At 43.9% G+C, this 19,514-nt stretch overlaps 1 protein-coding gene across 1 annotated transcript in view; it reads right to left on the minus strand.

The window, feature by feature from the left end:
• Window positions 1-5,983: 5,983 nt before the first annotated feature.
• grin2da (glutamate receptor, ionotropic, N-methyl D-aspartate 2D, a) overlaps window positions 5,984-19,514 on the minus strand; it is an 88,261-nt gene continuing 74,730 nt past the window's right edge. The window contains exons 17-20 of the mRNA XM_041053727.1: window positions 15,878-15,939; window positions 14,582-14,752; window positions 6,786-9,181; window positions 5,984-6,488 (exon numbers count right to left, since the gene is read on the minus strand). Of these exons, the coding sequence (XP_040909661.1) occupies window positions 5,984-6,488; window positions 6,786-9,181; window positions 14,582-14,752; window positions 15,878-15,939 (3,134 nt within the window). The remainder of the gene's footprint in view (window positions 6,489-6,785; window positions 9,182-14,581; window positions 14,753-15,877; window positions 15,940-19,514) is intronic.

The raw sequence follows: 19,514 nt of genomic DNA on the forward strand, positions 1-19,514 counted from the left end.
TGACTGTCACACCACATCCATTAAGCAGTTTAACGCTGGCTCGAGTCGTCTTGTAAACGTGACACTGAGTACTTTGGGGGAAAAGCTTCATCTTGATGAACTGTAACCCTGACATTTTACTGCCCTTCACACAAGATGGTATTGAGTTGTGGGTTTTATGTAGACACACATGTGCGCAGGTATAGACCCCAGGAGAGACATTAAGGGAAGACATTAATCAAAGAGTACCCCGACATGACGGCAGAAATAAAGTGCGTTTCTTTTTATTTAGCTGTGCTTTGTGGTAAAACCTCATTTCGCTTCAACGCGTTTGAACTCCTGAACCTAGCGTCTAATTATAGGACTGTAAAACGACAGGCAGAGGGAGTATTAGAGAGTAATTCCTGCTGTGTGAGAGGAGAGAAGTGTGTGTGTGTGTGTGTGGCTGATTATGAAGCTGCAATATGTTTGAGTGAAGAAGAGCAAGAGGAAGAAGAAAGGAAAGTGTGTGTGTGTGTGTGAGAGACAGAGAGAGGGATCCATCCATATCTGCTGTGTTCCTAATACAGGCAGCGCTCAGTGGTGGCCTATTGTTGGCAGAAATGACAACCGGCTCTATCTTGCCCTGCAGACAGCACGAGAACTGAGCGCTGTGTCCTCTCTCCATCTTTCCTTCCTCCCACCTGTCTTTCTTTTCCGTCTCTGTCTGTTTTCAGTCCTTGTTCTATCTTTGTCTTTCACCGGCCCTTCCCTTCTTCTCTCCACCTCCTCTCTCTCTCACTTGCTCTCGCCGCTTTACTTTGTCTTACTTTTTCCTTTTCTGTCTTCTGTCCCACTCCTTTCCATTTATTCTTTGCCTTATTTATCAGCCAGAGACTTATCATCCCTCTGTTTGTCTGTTTAATTTCATTCCTTTAGCTTGCACTACAAGGTTTAGGCACACGGCAATAGTTGAATTTAACTTCTCACTGCTGCTTACAGATATTGTTTGTAATCTTGGATTTTAAAGCCATCAAGCCAGAGTTTTATTGACTGTATTGTAAAATACACTCATCATCTTCTTACACAGATTAAGGATATAACAGAAAAATGTGTCAGAAAAATCAGTATCTTTGATAAAAAGTTAAGAGTTCAAACCTGCGGAAAGGAAACGTGCCTATGGCAGCTGAGGCTCATGGGTATTGTAGTATTTAGAGCAAACATTTTAATTTAAATGTAGTTGGAATTATAAAAACTGGTTGTCAGAAGATAAACCTAAAGGGCCAGTACCATATCCGGGTGAACATCCTTCACGCTGCATAATACTGAGAATATCAGTAAAAAAAAAGAAAAGAAATGGAAATTCAGAGTGGGGAAGAATACTGCACCAGAGGCTCCACAATTCACATTTGAACTTACCAGCAAAAAAAAAAAAAAAACTCAGACATTTGCTTCAGTTCTTTATTAAAATCATCTTTTTATTCTGTCCTGCTCGCAGTACAGCACAGTATTGTCATTGACCCCACTTGAGGCAGAGTGGTGGCAGCATCTCATCACCCTTACCTCTGTGTATGTGTGTGTATGTGTGTAGGTGTGTGTGTGTGTGTGTGTGAGGCGCTGACAATAAAGTGTAGCACAACTAGCCATCATCCTGTACAGTCAATCAATACAGCAGTATTAATACAAGGCCTTGAGACATTGTTCAGAGGTGTACAGGCAGAAACTGTGGATGTTTCCACTGCAGGCTAAAACTGGGTTTTCCAGGACCAGCAGATGCTTCAAATATTTCTAAACGCAGTGTTGAAAATTCATTTAACTTTGACTATACTGACTTAAATTAATGTTTTTTTTAGGATCTCCTATCTCAGGCAGTGTTGTTTCCATGTTTCTTATAGTTAACCATTTAGGAATCCTTCCCTGCTGGCAAAAAGGGGGGACACTGACCGTTTTTGTTGTGTGATTATTGTGATTATCAAAAGAAAGCCCTGGTTTGGCCATTTTTGGCCTTAGTGGAAACCACACTGGCGAGCAGATTTAGCCCTGCCCCTGACACGTGTCATATTAGCTTTACCAGTTTTGTAAAATTAAGAAAAAAAAAAACCCAGTGTGTTTGTTGTGTATAATTTTTTTTTTCTCTTGTGTTTTACAGCACAGCAGCTCGGCAGATACAACACACTATGTACGTATATCAAAGTTCTTATATGTACCGTATAGGTTGGTTGGCAGGGGTAGCTGTGCATGTTTTTTTATAGTAATACAGCTACTGAGAGAGCAAAAAAAAAAAGAATAAAGAAAAAGAAAAGCCTGCTCGCTACATTGTGTGTCAGAGGTCACCTCACTGCACACTGCGGTATAAACTCCAGGGTCAGATGTGAACCCGAAACAGGGTCGAGAGCGCGACCCCTACACAAGTGAGAGTTGTGGTAAAAGCTGCTGTATCCGTAAAAGGTTTAATTAGTCGTTAATCTGTAGCCCAAACCAAAAATAAAGGCCCCTCTGGGTAGACAAACACACGCCACCACCGCTACAGTGACACGGTCGTAAGACACTCTCGCACCCCTCCGCACTGTCACTTTGTTGAAATCTTAGCGTTAGCTACAGTAGTTAGCTAATGGAGGCGGATGGTTGGTCTTAAGTAAGCAAAAACACAGTTACATACTGGTCTCTGTTTTCGCTGGGTGTAGGGAGCTGGGCAGGAGGTTCGAGACAAGGAGAGACAGACGGACAAAAAGGACATATTCATTGAGATAATACCGTAAATTTAGTAGACAAACTTATATAACATAGATCTTAGCGTCTTGAAATATACTATCATATATATTTAGATATGCTATTTTTTTTGATGAAATAAATATATCCACAGATACTCTTCTTTTTTTTAAAAAAAAAACAGACCAGCTTTACAATTGCAGACACTCACCAACACAATGGATAGACATGAGGAAGAAGAGGCGAGGGGAGAGAAGGAAAGTTTAGTGGCTCATTCCTCTGAAGAAACACCCAGGCTTTCTGGTCACACCACCAGCAGCTGCTGTGCTGTTTATGCTGTCTCACTGCTGTGGTGTTTCAGAAACACTGTCCACACACAGCAAAGCATATGAGCCCAGACGGTTCAGCGGCAACTCGACTTTTCTCAGGTTGCAGAGCTTGTTTGTATTTGGGGCAATAGACTGGAGCTGCTTGTGGTGTGAAAGCACAGAAACATGTCATACTTACTCCACACTTTGAAATTTGTATATGCTGTTGATCGTTGACTGTGATAAGCAAAGCACTGAACTGTCTCCAACTTGGCTTAATACAGTCAGTCTTTTTTGAATAAAGCAAATCTATAATTTGAACTAAGGGATTTCCTTGTTGCCAGTGAATATGAGGGAATATGTGTTTATAACACATAATATTTATATTACTATTGTAATGGACTTTAATGAGAAACAATATCCCCAAATGTCAAGATTCTAAACAACAATTTTCTCTAACACTACCCACCGCCACAAATATATATGATATATATCTAGATTTTTTTCTCAAAGAAAGTCAGACAAAGTCTACACAACAAATTCATGTTAAAAACTTAAGTTCTCTTTTGTTTTCTTCAGCTGAAGTAAATTATGGCTCAGATGCAGTTCCAGGCAAACAACATGAGCTGACCAGGCTGATATGGGAAAGATGGCTCAGGCGTTATGGCCGACTGAAAAACACAAACAGTGTTATCCCAGCGGATCTCGCCTCCTCACTAAAACTCCGCTGACGTCCAGTGTCCTGATGGTGAATTCTAGTGTTGGTGGATGTAACTGGTGGATGTAACTGGTTACTTGGACTCTAGCTAAGTGCTTGACATCGGAGTGTAACTGCTGGTGTCAGCTCGGTCATGGATTAAAAAGCTGTAGCTCTTGGTTACACATTTACAAGGTGAGAAATACTTTAAAAAAAAAACAAAATCACACAGGAGGTGCTACTGTGTCTTTCATACACCACCATTCAGGTCCAACAATACTTCTTCAAAGCCTGTCTCATCCACTAGCTAGCGTCAAACATAGGCACAGTCTCTTTGACATCAAAACGGCACTAACACAAGATTTAATTTTGCACCAATCAGATTCTCCCCCATCCGATCATACTGTCTTGGTAGCATGAGGCTAACCCCAGGCATTTTAATTAAAATACATACCTTCATGGTCATGCTCGACACAAAACATATGGCAGGAGCAATTAGCATAAGGCTATAAGTATTTATTTCCCTGCAACAATCTGCCGCCTTGTCTAACAAAACTGTCTCGCTCCACCTAACATGTTAGACACATTATCTCCTGCTTGATGGCAAGCAAACCCTTGTTGTTTAGTTTTGCAAACGCTTGCTGTGTTCGAGCCTTGGCACCAACTCGACTTCATACAGGAGAACACAAACAAAAAGATGAAATCATTTTAAAACCCTAACCCGTTACAGATTTAAGCCTTCAGCAACTACTACGGACTAACCCTGCAAGGTTAGCGTCCTGTTGTTTACATCTGACTACGTCAACAATGAACTGAAGTCAACTCTGTTCCTAACTTTCAGAAATGCTACAATTCCCATCTTCAAGTGTCTTAGTTGTTGTTGCAGCACACTTGTCGGCGGCTGACTTTACATTCAGTCGAATACAGGGAGGGAACAGACACTGCCTCCGTTGTCGTAGTTAGGTAGTTGAGAGAACTTTTCATGTGCACCCAAGCTTGAGTAGTATGGCACAGTGTATTAGACTTAATACATGTCTTGATATATAGAACACCATCAATAACAACAACAGCAACTACAACACAGAGGTAAAATAAAGGTTTTAAAGTATAAAATCGTAACATGAACAGAGGGTGAATAATGTATTGCTCAGGAAAGAGAACAGATGACTTGTCTTGTTAGGTGCATGTGTCCTTGCATGTGCATGTATGTGAGTTTTTGTGTGCACTTTTAGGTGTGCGAGAGCTTGTATTTGCACGTGCGCATGTTTGGGAGATGATGGAATACAGGATAAAAGGAAACACAGCAGCTAATGCTTTACAGATTGATGTCGAGCTCTACTTAAGTTTGGCACTCAGCTTTTCATTAAGCCAGTAGAATATCAGTCACAATTGACTTACCCTGTTGTCAAGAATACAAACACAGAAGAGCACAGACACACAGAATAATCACATCAAGGAGAGAAGCCAAGAGGAGAGGACAGAGGAGGAGATGGCAAGAGAGATGGGGACAAGATAGACATGTGAATAAGGTGGGAAAGGAGAGAAAAACAGAAAGAAAGAAAGAAAGACAAAAGAAGGAGTAGAGAAGAGAAAAATGAAGGAAAAAGACAAAACAAATGAGAATGGATGGATGACACAGAGAAGACAAAGTGGTTATCACCCTCCTCTCCCTCTAGACAAGAACGTATTGATCATACACAACAAAGGTGCCTGGGGTGGGCATCACAGTTCCGCGGGGGTGTAAACAGTTTGTTAAGGAAAAAGGAAAGTAAGGGTAAGCGATTTGTTTAAGGGAAAACAATAAGAACACTGTTCTGTGTTAAAGGCTTCCGAGAGCAGCAGGCATACTGTAGACTATAAAGTTCCTGAGCCCTCAGTAAGCATTAAGAATCCTCTGAATACAAACTACTGCTCTGCTTTAACAACCAAAGCCCTTTACTTTCTATAGCAAAGGGATCTCCTTCGGTCGTATTACTTTAATGTCTGATTTGCTTTTAGTGTATTAACCCAGTTCAGAATGCAGGTTGTTGCTGTGGTTGTAGTCTTTCACATACTGAGAGGAATGAAAGGAAACAACAGTAAGCACAAGATTGCTCCTGTTTTCCTTTGACCTACCCCATTGGGTTTGTTTGGCTTTCTGGTTTGTTTGTTTGATTTGTTTGTTTGTGCAGAAATTTAGGAAAGGGCTCAGTGCGTATGTACTGACTTGGCTGCGCAGCCATCTTTGCTGCCAGGCAGATTCAGATCCAGATCACCTGCTAAGTGTCAGCTTTGCCAGGCTCTCTTATGACTTTTGATACCTTGTTGAACTTCAGACCTCGCTCTCCACACTGGAGAAGTGGGCCGAGCCCCTTCGTGAGCAAAGGCTCTTGGCTTTGAGGGGTAAGTGAGGAGACTGAGGAAACCTCTGGGGCTGGGGTACAGAGCGCAATCTCTGGTACTGTAGTTTGGCACTTGCCGAAGCCATGGAGGAGGACTGGGGTGCCCCCGGGGTGGATGAGACCACAGAGGGAGAGGATACCGAAGAGGACGAGGTAGGGGGAGGAACGTGTATAGGGTGAGATGAGGATGGAGGAGCTGGAAGGGCAGGGAGCGGGGGTGGCAAGTTAGGTATGAGGTTCGAGGGTGGGGATGGTTGCCTTCCTCGCTCTCGATCTCTTTCTGTTCTCTGTGTCCGCTGTTGGATACTGAGGTTTGACTGACTGCCAGATTTAGATGGATTCTGTGAGCGATCAGGTTTGGAGGAGGAGGAGGAGTCATGTTTGGGCTTCAGGGGACCACCAAAACTCTGGCAGTGGTGGTACAACTCTTCCTGGCTTCGTGAGGTTACACGGGCCCATTTGGAGGAATGGGAGTGCGGATGGTGTCGGGGGGAATGGCAGGAGGAACAGGCTGCGTGCCCTCTCCCCTTGTCCTTTGACTTGCGTCTACTCTTCTTCTCATCCTGTATGTGGAGTTTATCCACAGACCAGTATCGCCGAGGAGGTGGTGGTGTGAGAGGAGGCGGAGGCCAGTGTGATCCTGATCCCCACCCTCTCTCTCCTCCATCTGCTCCTCCTCCACCACCACCACCGCCTCCGCCAGACCCCCAACCACTCTCTGCTGTCCCCCACCTCTCTCCTCGCTCCAGGAACAGGTCATCTCTACTGTTGATGCTGCCGGCTTTATCCCTTGAGGGGTAGGTGCTGAAAAACCAACCTCCCCCTCCAATCCCTCCTACTGCCCTGCCTTCATGATCTTCCCAGTACCTCTCAAACTTCCCAAACTCTCCAGAAGAACCATCATCATCAGAATATATCCCAACTACCTTATCACGTTCACGCTCCTCATCAGACATTGTCCTTCCTCCTCCACGTCGCTTCCGACGCTCTGCTTTCCTCCTCTCCTGCTCAGACTCTTCTTCCTCATCCTCTACTTCAGACTCCCACTCGTGAAAGGACAATCCCTCCTTGGAGTGCATCTCACCTCTTCCATTTCGTCCCAGCAATGGCCTCTTCTCTCCTTCCATTCCTACAGCTTCCCTGTCGGAACTTTTACTCTTCCTCCTTTTAGAGGAGACAGGCAACAAAGGCAGGAAGGCAGATGGAATGGTGTCAGAGGATGGGTTGCCCCCTCCCCAGAACTTGACAGATGTCGAAGCTTTACTGCTAGAGCCATGATAGTGCTTGCTGTTCCTTCGCCTGTGGTGTTTTCCCTTTCCTCTGCTGTCGTCCCCATCATCCCTCTCTTTCTCTTCTCTTTCCCTCCTCTCATCTTCGCCTGGGATGTTCCAACCATAGCTTCTGATGGAGCTTTCACTCTTTTTCCGAAAGGACTCTCGCCTCAGGGGTGGGTATGATGGGTAATCTGGGGTCCCTGATTTGAGTTCCTCTCTTTTTTCAGGATCTCCTCCTCCCCCCTCCTGCTCTGACCTCTTCCGCTCTCTCTTTCTCATCTTATCTTCTTTCTTCCTCTTCTTCTTTGCTTTGCGCCTCTTTCGTTCCCTTTCTCTTTCCCTCTCCTCCCTCTTCTTCTTCTTTTGGCCTTTCTTCCTCCTTTTCCTTTCACGTTCCCTCTCTTTGTGGTGCCTCTTCTCTTCTCTACCCACTCCTCCATCTCCCCGGCTTGTTGTTCCACCCCTCCCTCGCTCCCTGTCTCCCCATGATGCCCACCACTCCTGTAACTGGGCCAGCTGACTGCCAGTCCTCTCTCTGCCGTAATCTCTCTGAGGACGTGGCTTCCGTGGAGGAATGGGTGGTGGTGGCGGGCTGCACGGCAGTGAGCGCGAGGACATGCGGCGTGAACGAATCTTCCTCCGTGATCCCAGGAGGAGGCTGGACTCCTCCGTAAGCAGATCTGAGTCATAATCGTCATCCACCGCAAAATCTCGATCGCCCGATCGATACCGGAAACTCAGTGAAGAGTTGTAGGAGCTGTCACTGGAGCAAGAAGAGGGGGAATTTGATCGAGAGAGAGAGACAGAGGATGAAGAAGAGGATGAGGACGATGTTGAAGAAGAGGAAGAGGACGAGGCACTGGAGCAAGAGGAGTAGAAACGGCATGGAGAGGAGGGGGTGGTGGGGGTGTGTGTTGGGGAGGAAAGGGGGACAGGCAGAGGAGGAGGTGGAGGAGGACGTCGCCCTCTTCTTCCACCTCCGTCACTTGCTCCATACCTCCCACCTCCTCGCCTCCCCAGAGGGAGTATATTTTCATACAGGGGGCCTCCTGAGCCCTTTCTCCTTGTCTGAGCTAGGCTTCCTCGTCGCCAGAAGGGAGGTCTTCGTGGAGAAGCTGGGATGGGTGGAGGAGGCTTTGAGATTAAGTGCCCTGGGCCTTGCTGGGGGCCTTTAGGAGGCAGCCGTGGCATTCCTGAGGCTTTGGGGCCTCGAGGATTAGCTTTGGGAGTCTGTTGGGGGCCCACAGCCTGTTGGTCCGAGTTAGTTCCTAGCCCCTCTGGATCTATAGGACCATAGTAGCGCTTATATTCATCTAGCCCTGTGTCACCTCCTCCCCCTGCTCCACCTGCAACGCCCCCTTGCAGGTTCCAGTGCTGTCCAAGATTCTGTTGATACTGCTGCTGGGCCTGGAGTTCAGTGATCCCTCCTGCTATCCCCCCAATGCCCACTCCTCCACCACTGCCTCCACTCATGACTTTCTCTGGCTTTGGCCTGTTCCAGCGATCCACAACAGCAAGTCTGCGGTCATGACGCGGCAAGAAGGTGGAGCAAGGCATGGGGCCTTCCAGTAAGGGACTATTTGAGGGTCCCAGAGCCATTGCAGAGTGTCCTGTAGTTGGTGGTGATCCAGGTAACATGGTGGTATAGGTCTGCCCCTGCTGCTGTTGCTGGTGGTGCTTTTGCTGCTGTTGCTGCTGCACCATTGCAATGGCAGTCGTGTTGTTTACTGTGGCTGTAACGAGGTGTTGTTGGGGTGCAGTAGGCATGGTGGTCACGGTGTGATACTGAGGCAAAGAGCTTTTGCTGCCTCCTGGTGCTGTCTCATCCTCAAACTGGCAGCAACTGTACATCCCCTGGGTGGAGAGATAAAAGAGAGATTGTAATTAGACCAGCAGGCAGCCAAGTATGATAAGGAAGAACTGTGTGTATGTGTCAGAGTCAGAGAGGCAGGGAAAGAGAGAGCCTAACGTCACAATTTGAAAAATAAATGTACAGAGCAGCTGTGATGTGGTGCCTATGCAAACCACATGAAAGCCATCTTTAGAAACCTGTTAGTTTATAAAATACAGTACATCAGCCTTTTTGTTCCATCCTTTGCCAATTTTGTCAAAGATCTTTTGAAAGTAACCGAACAATGTTATTTTACAGATTTTCTTCTCCCACACATCCAAAAGTACCTGAAAAAAGACACCGATGTGACATTGACAAGTCAAAAAATGCTTTTAGAAATCAGCAGAAAAGAAAAAAAATGAGAGAAAGCACAAATAAGCTGCTAATTATGCACCACAGTCGCTCCATGCAAGTATAAAAAACATGAAAAGTAAGCAGAAGCAGATTTTATTTTAAAAATAGTAAGAATGAGCATTGTCAGCTTGTTTTAAGGAAAGAGAGGTTTCAATATTTTACTACAATAATAATCCAACATTACAAATACAACTGCTTCACTTAGTTAGTAGTTGTAAAAACAAGGGATAATGGGAGCCATTCTTTTTGTATGTCTTGATGAAAAACAACATTTGATTGCTGTGCTGAAGAACGTCTGTTAAACAGCTACTATAAATAGGAAAACTTGTGTATTGTTATGAATCCTCTATCCACTATCTTTTCCTTTATCTTTAGTCAATGCATTGTATAACCACTGACTGCGACTTTGTCGGCTCAACACATTTCACAGAAACAGTTAAAAAAGAAAATAATGCATGTTTATTGTCTCTCTCAGCATGCTGGGAAATTGCTCCCGGTGGTTTCCTTCTACCTGAGGTTCTCTGTGTCACCACACCCCCTATAAATGCAGACAACAGGGAGCGCTGACCATTAAATATTAATGAGAGTTTTTCAGAAACTTTGGACTGAGTTCATCCAGCTACTTGGACTGTCAATTTTCACACTATCAACCCAAACAAAGCTTTCAGCAAACAAAGCCTCGCTCAGCTGGAACAAGACTGGGTTTTCTCCAAAAGCACTGTGAAAAACAATTGTAGAGAGAGGTTTGAGCAAGGAGTATTCAGCTTCAGGAGAGGAGCTAAAACAATGGGGGAGAGCAAACCTATTTTGTCAGTGTGCTAAAAAAGACAAATGGCGACAGTTGCTGCATTTTAAGAGGATTCTCTTTCCTCTCAGTTACCAACTTGCTTACTTAACCAAAAACGAAATTCACATGCCCTCGACCTGTCTTCTTCCAGGGCACAAATTAAGATAAAAATGTTTATTTCCTTTGATCGTAACTAAACTTGAATTTTCACCCATCACACAAGGTTAGAGATTTTAGTGGCAACAAAAAAAAAAAAACAGACTTGATTTCTTTAAGTGGGCCGCTTTTTTTCTGGTGTCTGTGAAGAGAACCTCTGTCCTAAAAAACTTTTTTGGTCTTAAAGCAAGTGACCAGTGACCTGTTAGAGCAGTAACAATATTTCAAACCATTTACAACAAAAATCAGAATCTCTAGAAATTTTATCTTGAACATCCAGTAGAAGAGAGGTCAGTCTACGAGAAGCTGAACAGACAAAACCTGATTATAAAACATGACAAACGTGTTTGTTTATCATTCTTACTGATGACTAAACTAACAGTTTTTTTCTTTACTTTAACTTGTTTAAAAAAAAAGTAAGTCTTTAGTGCCAAAATGTCTTCAAAGGGAAATCTTTGTACTAAAGAAAAAAGTTAAATAAGGACATCTGCCCAAACCTTATGATGCTACTCATCTGATGTCAAGATCCGTCTTATCATTCACATCAAACTGTACATTTTGTGGTGATTTCCTGTAGCTGGTTCTGACTGGGACAAACTTGTTGGTGCTGTTGTTTGTTGCCACTTGAGTTTAAATAAGACTGTTCTCACTTGGCTTTAATGAACTGCTCCAAACATGCTTGGTGAGAACACTCTTTAATTACCAGCCTGGCTTTTTTTCCATCTCAGCAGCAACATTTCAGCAAAGCTTGATATGAATAAAACATGGAATGAAAGAGTCAGAAATACGTGTAAATTACTATTTCCTCACAACCCCATGCAGAATCAATCAATTATAAAACCATGTTAGAGGAGAAGATCTATCTCTACTGTGTCTGGGTGCTCTTTCTCCTCACCTTTGTATATTTACACCTCACTGTAGATAGATGGCACTCAATTAGCAGTACAGAGGAGGGCCATGTAAATCACAAAGACTCTATTATTCCTCATATGTGGAGATGATTCATAATATCCATTGATATCTGTCACATCTTAATGACAAAATGTGTGGGGCCTCCTGTAAATCTCTGTTCCCCCACAGACTGATGGAGAGACTGTAATAATGGTCCTTCCGGACACATGAATCAGCAGTCAGCAGCGGCAGAAGTGCTATCACAGTCTCCAGAGCATGGGGCGCAGCACACTGTGAAATTGAAACTTGGGTGAGTCACTGATTGGGTTAAAGCAAGCCACAGAGGCCAGCTGCAGAGGCTTTAAAGCAAGCGCAGCATATAGCTTGGGAGATAGAAGCTAACTGGTCTTGGGAGTGCCCTTTGCATGGAATTGATGTTTTTATTCTCAGAATGAGGAATGCTACAGATAAGAGTAGAGTTTGCTGAAGTGAGAAAATATGCTGGTACACGGTGAATGTCTGAGGAGAAGTAAAACTGAACTGCAAAGGCTCTGCAGGGAAGCCCAACAGGGAATATCTGCAAGGATATCAGAGTCTACGTGGGACACAATGGATTTTCTCCTACATGGTCAATACACTGCATCATAAATTATCCATAAAGCACTACAGCGTGTTCAGTAAATGGAATTTCAGCCTTACACGAGTGCATTCACAAAACCCACAGCTTTGGAGCACGTCCAAAGCCTACATACGTGCAGACTGCAGACCGCAGGATCAGGATCATCAACACTGAGTGAAAGATTACTATTAAACATGAGATAAAACTTTTAGATAATACTGATAACTTTAACTTGTATTTGTATCACTTCATTACACACTCCTCTGCATCAGAGCTGTGACCAGGTAACAATTCACCAGTTAACTTGTTTGACTCTGGTTATTCACAGATATACACGACCATGGCACTGTTCCAGTCGCACACTGCTGCAGCTCCAGTTGTTGTTTATCTATCAATCTATTTATGGAGAGTAGAAACTAAACTGAAAGAACAGTTTGTTTTCTAGGTTCTGTAGTTTTTGCCCTTTGAGAATTTGACCACTTGGTGAAGATCTCAATGCGCCGCTCAATTTCATCATTGTCTTCGTCTCACATCAGGGCAAGTTGCTTGTAGGTTTGTCATTTTAAAAATCATGAAGCGTTGGGTCTTATAGTTGGCTAACTACTGCCTAGTGCAACACAGATCAAGGTTGCCACTGTTTGTCATAACATTTACTGTTGGTTCGTAATGTTTTCTGATGAACTGACTGACGACTTTTAGCAGAAAGTCTGTGAATAATGCATCAGCATCTCTGTGTAGATATATATTTAATAAGAGGGCGTCAGAAAGAAAGAGCTACACAGAGAGTGAGTTTGTTTACATGCTAAAATATTGACTTGGGCTCGGTTTGTTATCTGCCTCACTCGCTGATTTGATTCAAATCCGTGTTTGTAGAATTAACTATTAAAAGAATTAGAAAGTGATCTCAGCTGAGGTGCTGTGTAGTGTGTTTGAAGTGAGTTTGAATTGCTGATTTTTATGTGCAAAAGCAATAACTGTGTTTTGTAGGTTGAAATTAGTCTTGATTTAGTTAGACCAGAGTGGTCTCATAACGTCAGGAGTCAGAGCTGTAATGTTATTTTCTCTCCCTCCTTTTTTAAAACCAATTAGAAAACTCTTATGCTGTGCGTGAATTAGCCATTTTCTCTGCTTCATCAGGCAGGAGCAGGTAATAAATCACAATCTTTTGTTGTCATGCCAACATGGTGGTGTCACCTTTACAACCAGCGGCACTTCCACATTAAAGCATTCCATCACAGCGCCTTCAGACAAACAAGAATATCTCCCCAGTGCACTATGAAGCCTGTTTCTCACTTCAACAGTCTGTCCTCCCCTCTGCCTCGCCCTCCGTCCTCCCTCCTCCTTTCTTTCCCTGACGTTTCTTTCCTTCCTTCACCTCCTTCTGGTCCCCCACCAACACCTGCTATACTCCACTGCCTCTGCCATTCAAACCCACTGCTGTCTCCTCAGTTGGCTTTTTTCTCCTCTATCTCAGCGTCTCCCTCCCCTGCCTTCCCCTTGCCTTACAGGCTTACAGGCTTTCCCTCCCCAATCGCACCAATCATCTATTTCCGATCCCTTCCTTGGTACTTCCTCCTCTTACCTTGCTCCCTTCCTTCCTATCATTTTGTCCCCTCTCTTCTCTCATTACTTTTCTCTTCTTTCATCAATTCACTCCCTTCTTTTTACTACAACCCCTGTAAGTCTTTCTTAGGACCTGTACTAAATATTTCCAGGACCCTGAGCTGAACTTACATAAAATGTATTGGCTCTAAAAGAAAATAGCTGTGCGACAGCGAAGTGATCGCTCCGCTCTGGACCCTTTGGGCTCCCCTTGGCGTCTTTCCAAAGATAAATACCTGTGATGTTCCTCTTTTTGGCTTTACCTCCTTGTCTCTGCTGAGTGCCAGAAACAAGTCCCAGTATTGAGTGGCACCTGGTTCTGTGTAATCTATATCTTGATTGTATCTGAAAACTGTTCATTGACCTTCCTTCATCTACATCTCGATCATCCAGAATGAAGTGGACCTCATGGCTGCAATCAGTGAGGTGAGGTACGTTTCTACACCTTTCAGTCTATCACAACATACGCTACAGCACAAATCATTCGCCAATGCTCCTCCGGCCCTGTATGATGAATCTGGAGCTTATTTCACTCATTAATTCAACCTTCTCTGACTTGACCTTTCAAGCTCCAGCTACATGTTATTTGTACCTTTTGTTAAAATGTGTCTCTGGTGTCCTTTCATCTGTCTCAAAGATAAATGGACCTAACATAAAGAAATGCATACGCCTTCAGAAGGTGGTTTGATATGCATTGGTTATACAAGAGCACTCAGTTTTCTAAGCAATGTACTGTAGGTTCTCATTTGAAATCTTGCCGTCTGGCATAATCTTTGAGTGGTTTAGATCTCACCTAAAAGACTGAGACTACTTTGAATTCCTGGGAGTTTCAGTCAGGGACAGTAAATATTTCTCGTGGTGCGCCTTGAGCCTCATTCCTTGGTCTCGTTCTTTGGTTGTTTAGATAATCAAATAAAGAAATAAATTTCTTGCATCTTCGCTGCCTTCTCTCACCCTGCTGAGAGCCAGAAGGAAGTCCATCCCACCAGATCGCTTCACACAATGCCGTAGTTTCCAGTACACCAGATGCTCCCAAGCAAATACCAGGAGGCTGAGGCCCATGGCTACCAGCAGCATGTAGAAGACCCCCGCCATGTTGTCGATGTCCAGTTTACTGCTCATCACCTGAAGGGGAGAAGAGACGGATTGGTCAAGGCAGAAGGGAAGGAGAGGAAGGGGGAGAATTATAAGAGGTGAAAGGAAAGAGAAGAGAAAAGGAGGTAAAGGGAAAACATATTGGAAGGGTAGAGAGTATTTATTACTAACGAGGGCCAATTTTACTCCCAGACAGCAGATAAAAAGTTAATTACAGCAAGCAGTACAATGGAGAATCCTTTGCTGTCACTCGATGTCAGAGCACCCATCTGTGATATTTTAGAGCCCCTGCACTCAGAACACTGATGCAAAGACCAAAACATGTCAGTCTCCACCAAATATCTGCTTCATATCAAACACAGAGGTTTTCAGGCAGTTTAATTTATTCAGTTTCAACATTCACAGTTCTCATCTGCAGACAGCCTGCATTTGTTCACCAACCAATATCTATTAATGTTTGATATCAAAGGTTTTGGTTCTTGCGGAGGCATTTGCACCCAGTGTGACTACAGACATTTATTCTGGGCTATGTCGTCTTTTGTTTGTGTTGTTTGACTAAGTGAGAACAACATAATTTGAACTTGGGCGACACCAAATAACTGAGCACATACATCCCTGAGACTGTGAGTCCTGGCCCCTCCACCTGTGGTGCAGTTTTGTTAGGGATTGTTATAATCTAAACAAAATGACGGGTGGCATCTGACAGGCAGCTCTGACGTGTTTTGAAATCTGGACAAAACAAAATGAACCGATGGCAAGCAGGAGTGTGGATGCATAATCATACGGAGCACAAACAAATCTCAAACCTGGGAAGATGACAGGTTAGCAAAGCTCTGTCCAATAAACAAGCTGCCTTTGATTACATATAACTCATGCTTACAAGATCTGCTTTGCAAACCGAGTGCAGAGAACCAGAAACCCTGGATCTCTTTAGGCCGTAAACCACTAAACATGCTGTTTTTCCACTTTGTTTTCTATCAAGAAAAATTACAGACGAACTACTGGACTAACCCTAACTCAGTTCCCCTGAGCAACTATCTAACTATCATACTTAAAGTGACTGGTTGACCAGAATTAAGGTTAGACCACGTTTGGTTTATTCCAAAAATAGTGCGGAGGATGAATGCAATGGAGTAAAGGTGTAAGAAATCATACCTCGATCTTATCGTTATGGCAGATACCAGACAGCCAGAGACGCTCCAACATATCAATCTCATCTGCAAGAGGAAAGGTGGAGGGAGAACAAGAAGGTTAAAAGGAGGCGAAGCGGAGAGAAAATGAAATCACAAGATAAGAAAAAGGGAAGAAAAAAACAGGTTTGAGGTTCAGAGGAAAGAGAGAGAGCTCTACAGGGGGGAGGGAAAATTCTTCCTCCCAAAGCCCAAGGTGAGGAAGAAGGAGAGGAAGACGGGTAATGAGGGAGGGAAAAGACGGTGGAGGAGTTAAAATAGCACTAGAGGAGAAAATAAAAGGGAAACATTTTGAAAAAAGGGGATTACCGCCCCTTTGTTATGAGAGGAAGGTGTTTGATCCCCTGAGGGAGAAGGAAAGAAGCAAGAGAAGGAAAAATGAGGAGGTGAAGAGAGAATAAGGAGAAGGAGGAGGAATCGAGTCTATTGTGTTATGGCAAAAAAAAGAGGGACAGATGATGAAATGTAGCACGGAGGACAGAAATGAGAGGAGAGAATGAAACCTTGTTTGTATGACAAAGAGAAAAGGAGACTGATGATAGTGAGCACACCAAGGAAAGGTGACATGTTGTTGCATAAAGATAAGAGGAAATATAAGGTCATTTCTGTGCCCATGGTGCTGAATGTTCATAACAAAGTGAATATCTGTCGCAATGTTGACTTTACAGGTAATTTATAAAGTCCACAGGAATGTGAGCGTCAGGTACTATGACTACAAATTACAAGCAGAGATGTATAAAGTATGAACGCACAATGAAAAACTATAAAACTGGGGAGAGACTAAAGAAATGGAAAGCAAAAGATCTCAAGAGAAAAAAATTAAAGGTTTCTGCAGAGAAAGTTGTGAAATTGAAAAGAGAAGCTGGGAATTACAGGCGGCGACTGGGAGACAGAGAAGCCCTTTGAAGCGCGGGCTGTGAAACGGCCTGGCGTCTGAGGCGGACACACCAAGGGCAGAGCGACGCGACAGCGCGCGGGACATGATGAAGCAGGCGGGGGCGGGCACGCGCACAAACACTTCCTGCTCAAAGTGTCAGAAACACACGCACACGTGTCACACACACACACACAGCTCTGGTGTAATGGGGACTCTCAGCGCTGGCCATTAATGCATTAATCAAAAAGAATGAGGCAGTGGGAAGGAAAAGCAGGATCAGATGTACAGAGAGACTGATGCAGACAGATGTGCTTCGACCGGGTCTCAGAGGACTAACACACACACACACCCACACACACACTGACATGCAGACACACGCAGAATCTGTGACTGTACGGACTCTAAAGACGTCCCAGTCAAAGGAAGTTCCGGTTCCCAGTGCTCACAGTTACAATTTTAATCGACCTCCGGGTTAATTAGCGCCGCCCCTGCATAAAGCCCCGCCGCACTGATTAGGCCACCACGGCTCGGTCATGTTGACTGAACAAAACACAAATCTCCGTCCAACATGCAGCGCTGTGCGCCACATTTCACTTCCCCGACAGTCGTGTGTGGGAATTCAAACGTTCCCTGACAGCTGAATTAAACCGGGCTCAACCCGCCCGACCCTGCCTGCTCTCACCCCGCCCCCCGCGCAGATCCTGACAATACAGGCTAATACGCATGTTCACTCTGTGTGCGGCTCACTCCCGTAATCTAATTCATCGAGTTTCAATGAGCGCTCGGCTGATCTCTCTCTCCCTGTCCGGCTCTCCGCCTCTCCCCCTTTATCTCCCTGTAAATACGTTAATCATGGCAGTCAGCGGCGCATAAAGCGTCTTCCCCACAAAGAGCTGACGGACAGGCAGAATTTCAGCTGTGTCCTCTCTCACCTGCTCAGAGGAGGAGGGACAGGTCTGCACAAACAGAGGAGGGAAAGCCAGAGCTTAAAACAGAATTCATGTTTCATTCTGCTGATTTTCCACAGTTTAGCTGAGATTTGGGAACAATTCCATTCACTCTCCTTCAGTTTTCCTCTGACCTTGTGAATGTGCCTGTCTCCTCTTAAAAGCTTTACACTGGTCAGCAGTGAATATTTGAGGCTTTCAGATTTCCAGTGCTCTCAGACACATTATAAATAATGTCTCCTTTATCCAATCTGTGCAGAAAAAAGTGCATTAAGGGAAAAGGTATTGTGCCTCGGAGCAGTTTTAGAAATACAGCGTCTCCTGGAATTCGTCCTCCAGGAGGCCTAACCAGATGCCAGATGAACCTCGACTGACTCCTCTGAGCTCAGATTCACGTTATTCAATGAACAAGGTCACGGGGGTCCAAAATGAATAAAATCAGGGAAAGAGAACTGGATTGTCAGCAAATGACATAATCCCAAATGCACAACAAACTTTTTCATGATCAAAGCTTCGGTGGTGAGTAGGGAGTCATCTTGCGTTGTGAGTTTTCAGGTCTTTGAATAAACTTTTATCTTCCTACCTCTCCTGCACAAAGTTTTGTTTATGTGGGATTTGTGCAAATCAGAGTATATGTAGGTAAAAATGTATTTATATGTACGTGAGTGTCTTTGTGTATAAGGAGATCTTCAGTCTTTCAGTTACAGAATACTAATTTAATGCATTTTGTACCGAGCAAGAAACCGAATCTAAGAATCTCTCAAAGTGATGACCGGGTGCAAACGTTTGCTGTACTGAGACATGTTCTTCTTTCTGTACACAGAAATAGAAGCCAGCTTGTTGCCTGGTCTTATTTTATAAGATGTTCATGTTCATGTTTCGTTTAATCTTTTACCTGTCCTGCTTCAATTGGATTACATTTCATTCTCAGTGACACTCTGGACAGCAGCAATGTTCACTGTATAAATAACTGTGAATGAAGCAAAAGTGAACTTTCCTGGGAGAAAAATATCGGACGGGACAGAAAACATTATAAAAAAACATCATTTAAAGTTATTGTAAACGTTTCTTTGAGCGACAGAAGCAAATTATATGAGCTGTGGTCGTTCCTGCTGTTGTGTCACTGCACTGTTCCTCCGTCTCTGAAAGAAATGGTTTTGTCAAAAGTGAAAGTGTTTTTCATCAGCCAACCTGAAAAGCACAAGTAATGATTGGACGAGCAGCCTGAGAGACAGAAGGTGTTTTCAGGGTGGGAGAGGTGGGAGAGGTGGTGCGTGAGAGGGAGGTGGGAACTCTAATTGATCTCTAAGGAGATCACTGGGAGTTATGGAGCTTATCAAACTTCCAACAAGCCAGAACATTTTGTCCAACTGCCGGAACAAATTTCAACTTTTAAAACCATCCCATCTTTTACTCTGCACTCTCTTCACCCAACAACACTCAGAGGATTATTTACAAACCAGCAGAGTCTTAGTAAAATGAAGTAATGGAAAAATGTAATCACGTAATACAATGGAAAATAACGTATCAGAGTAAAAAGGGAATTTTCTGCCATTTTTAATTGTTTGTTTTTAGACGTTGATCCCAAATGATCTGCAGCTTTTCGAAGTAAACAAAACATACCAAACAAAGTTGTGGGTCTACCTATCTATCAAATTAAAACCAACATCCAGGGATCAGAGGACTCACGGTCCTCTGAACAAAAAAGACTGTGAAGAAAAAAAGAAATCAATTTCCCAAAGGTTTACAATGCTGCCACAGTATGTTCCACCCTTAGT

Source organism: Toxotes jaculatrix, chromosome 13 (assembly GCF_017976425.1).
Source record: "Toxotes jaculatrix isolate fToxJac2 chromosome 13, fToxJac2.pri, whole genome shotgun sequence".
Classification (NCBI taxonomy): Eukaryota; Metazoa; Chordata; class Actinopteri; family Toxotidae; genus Toxotes; species Toxotes jaculatrix.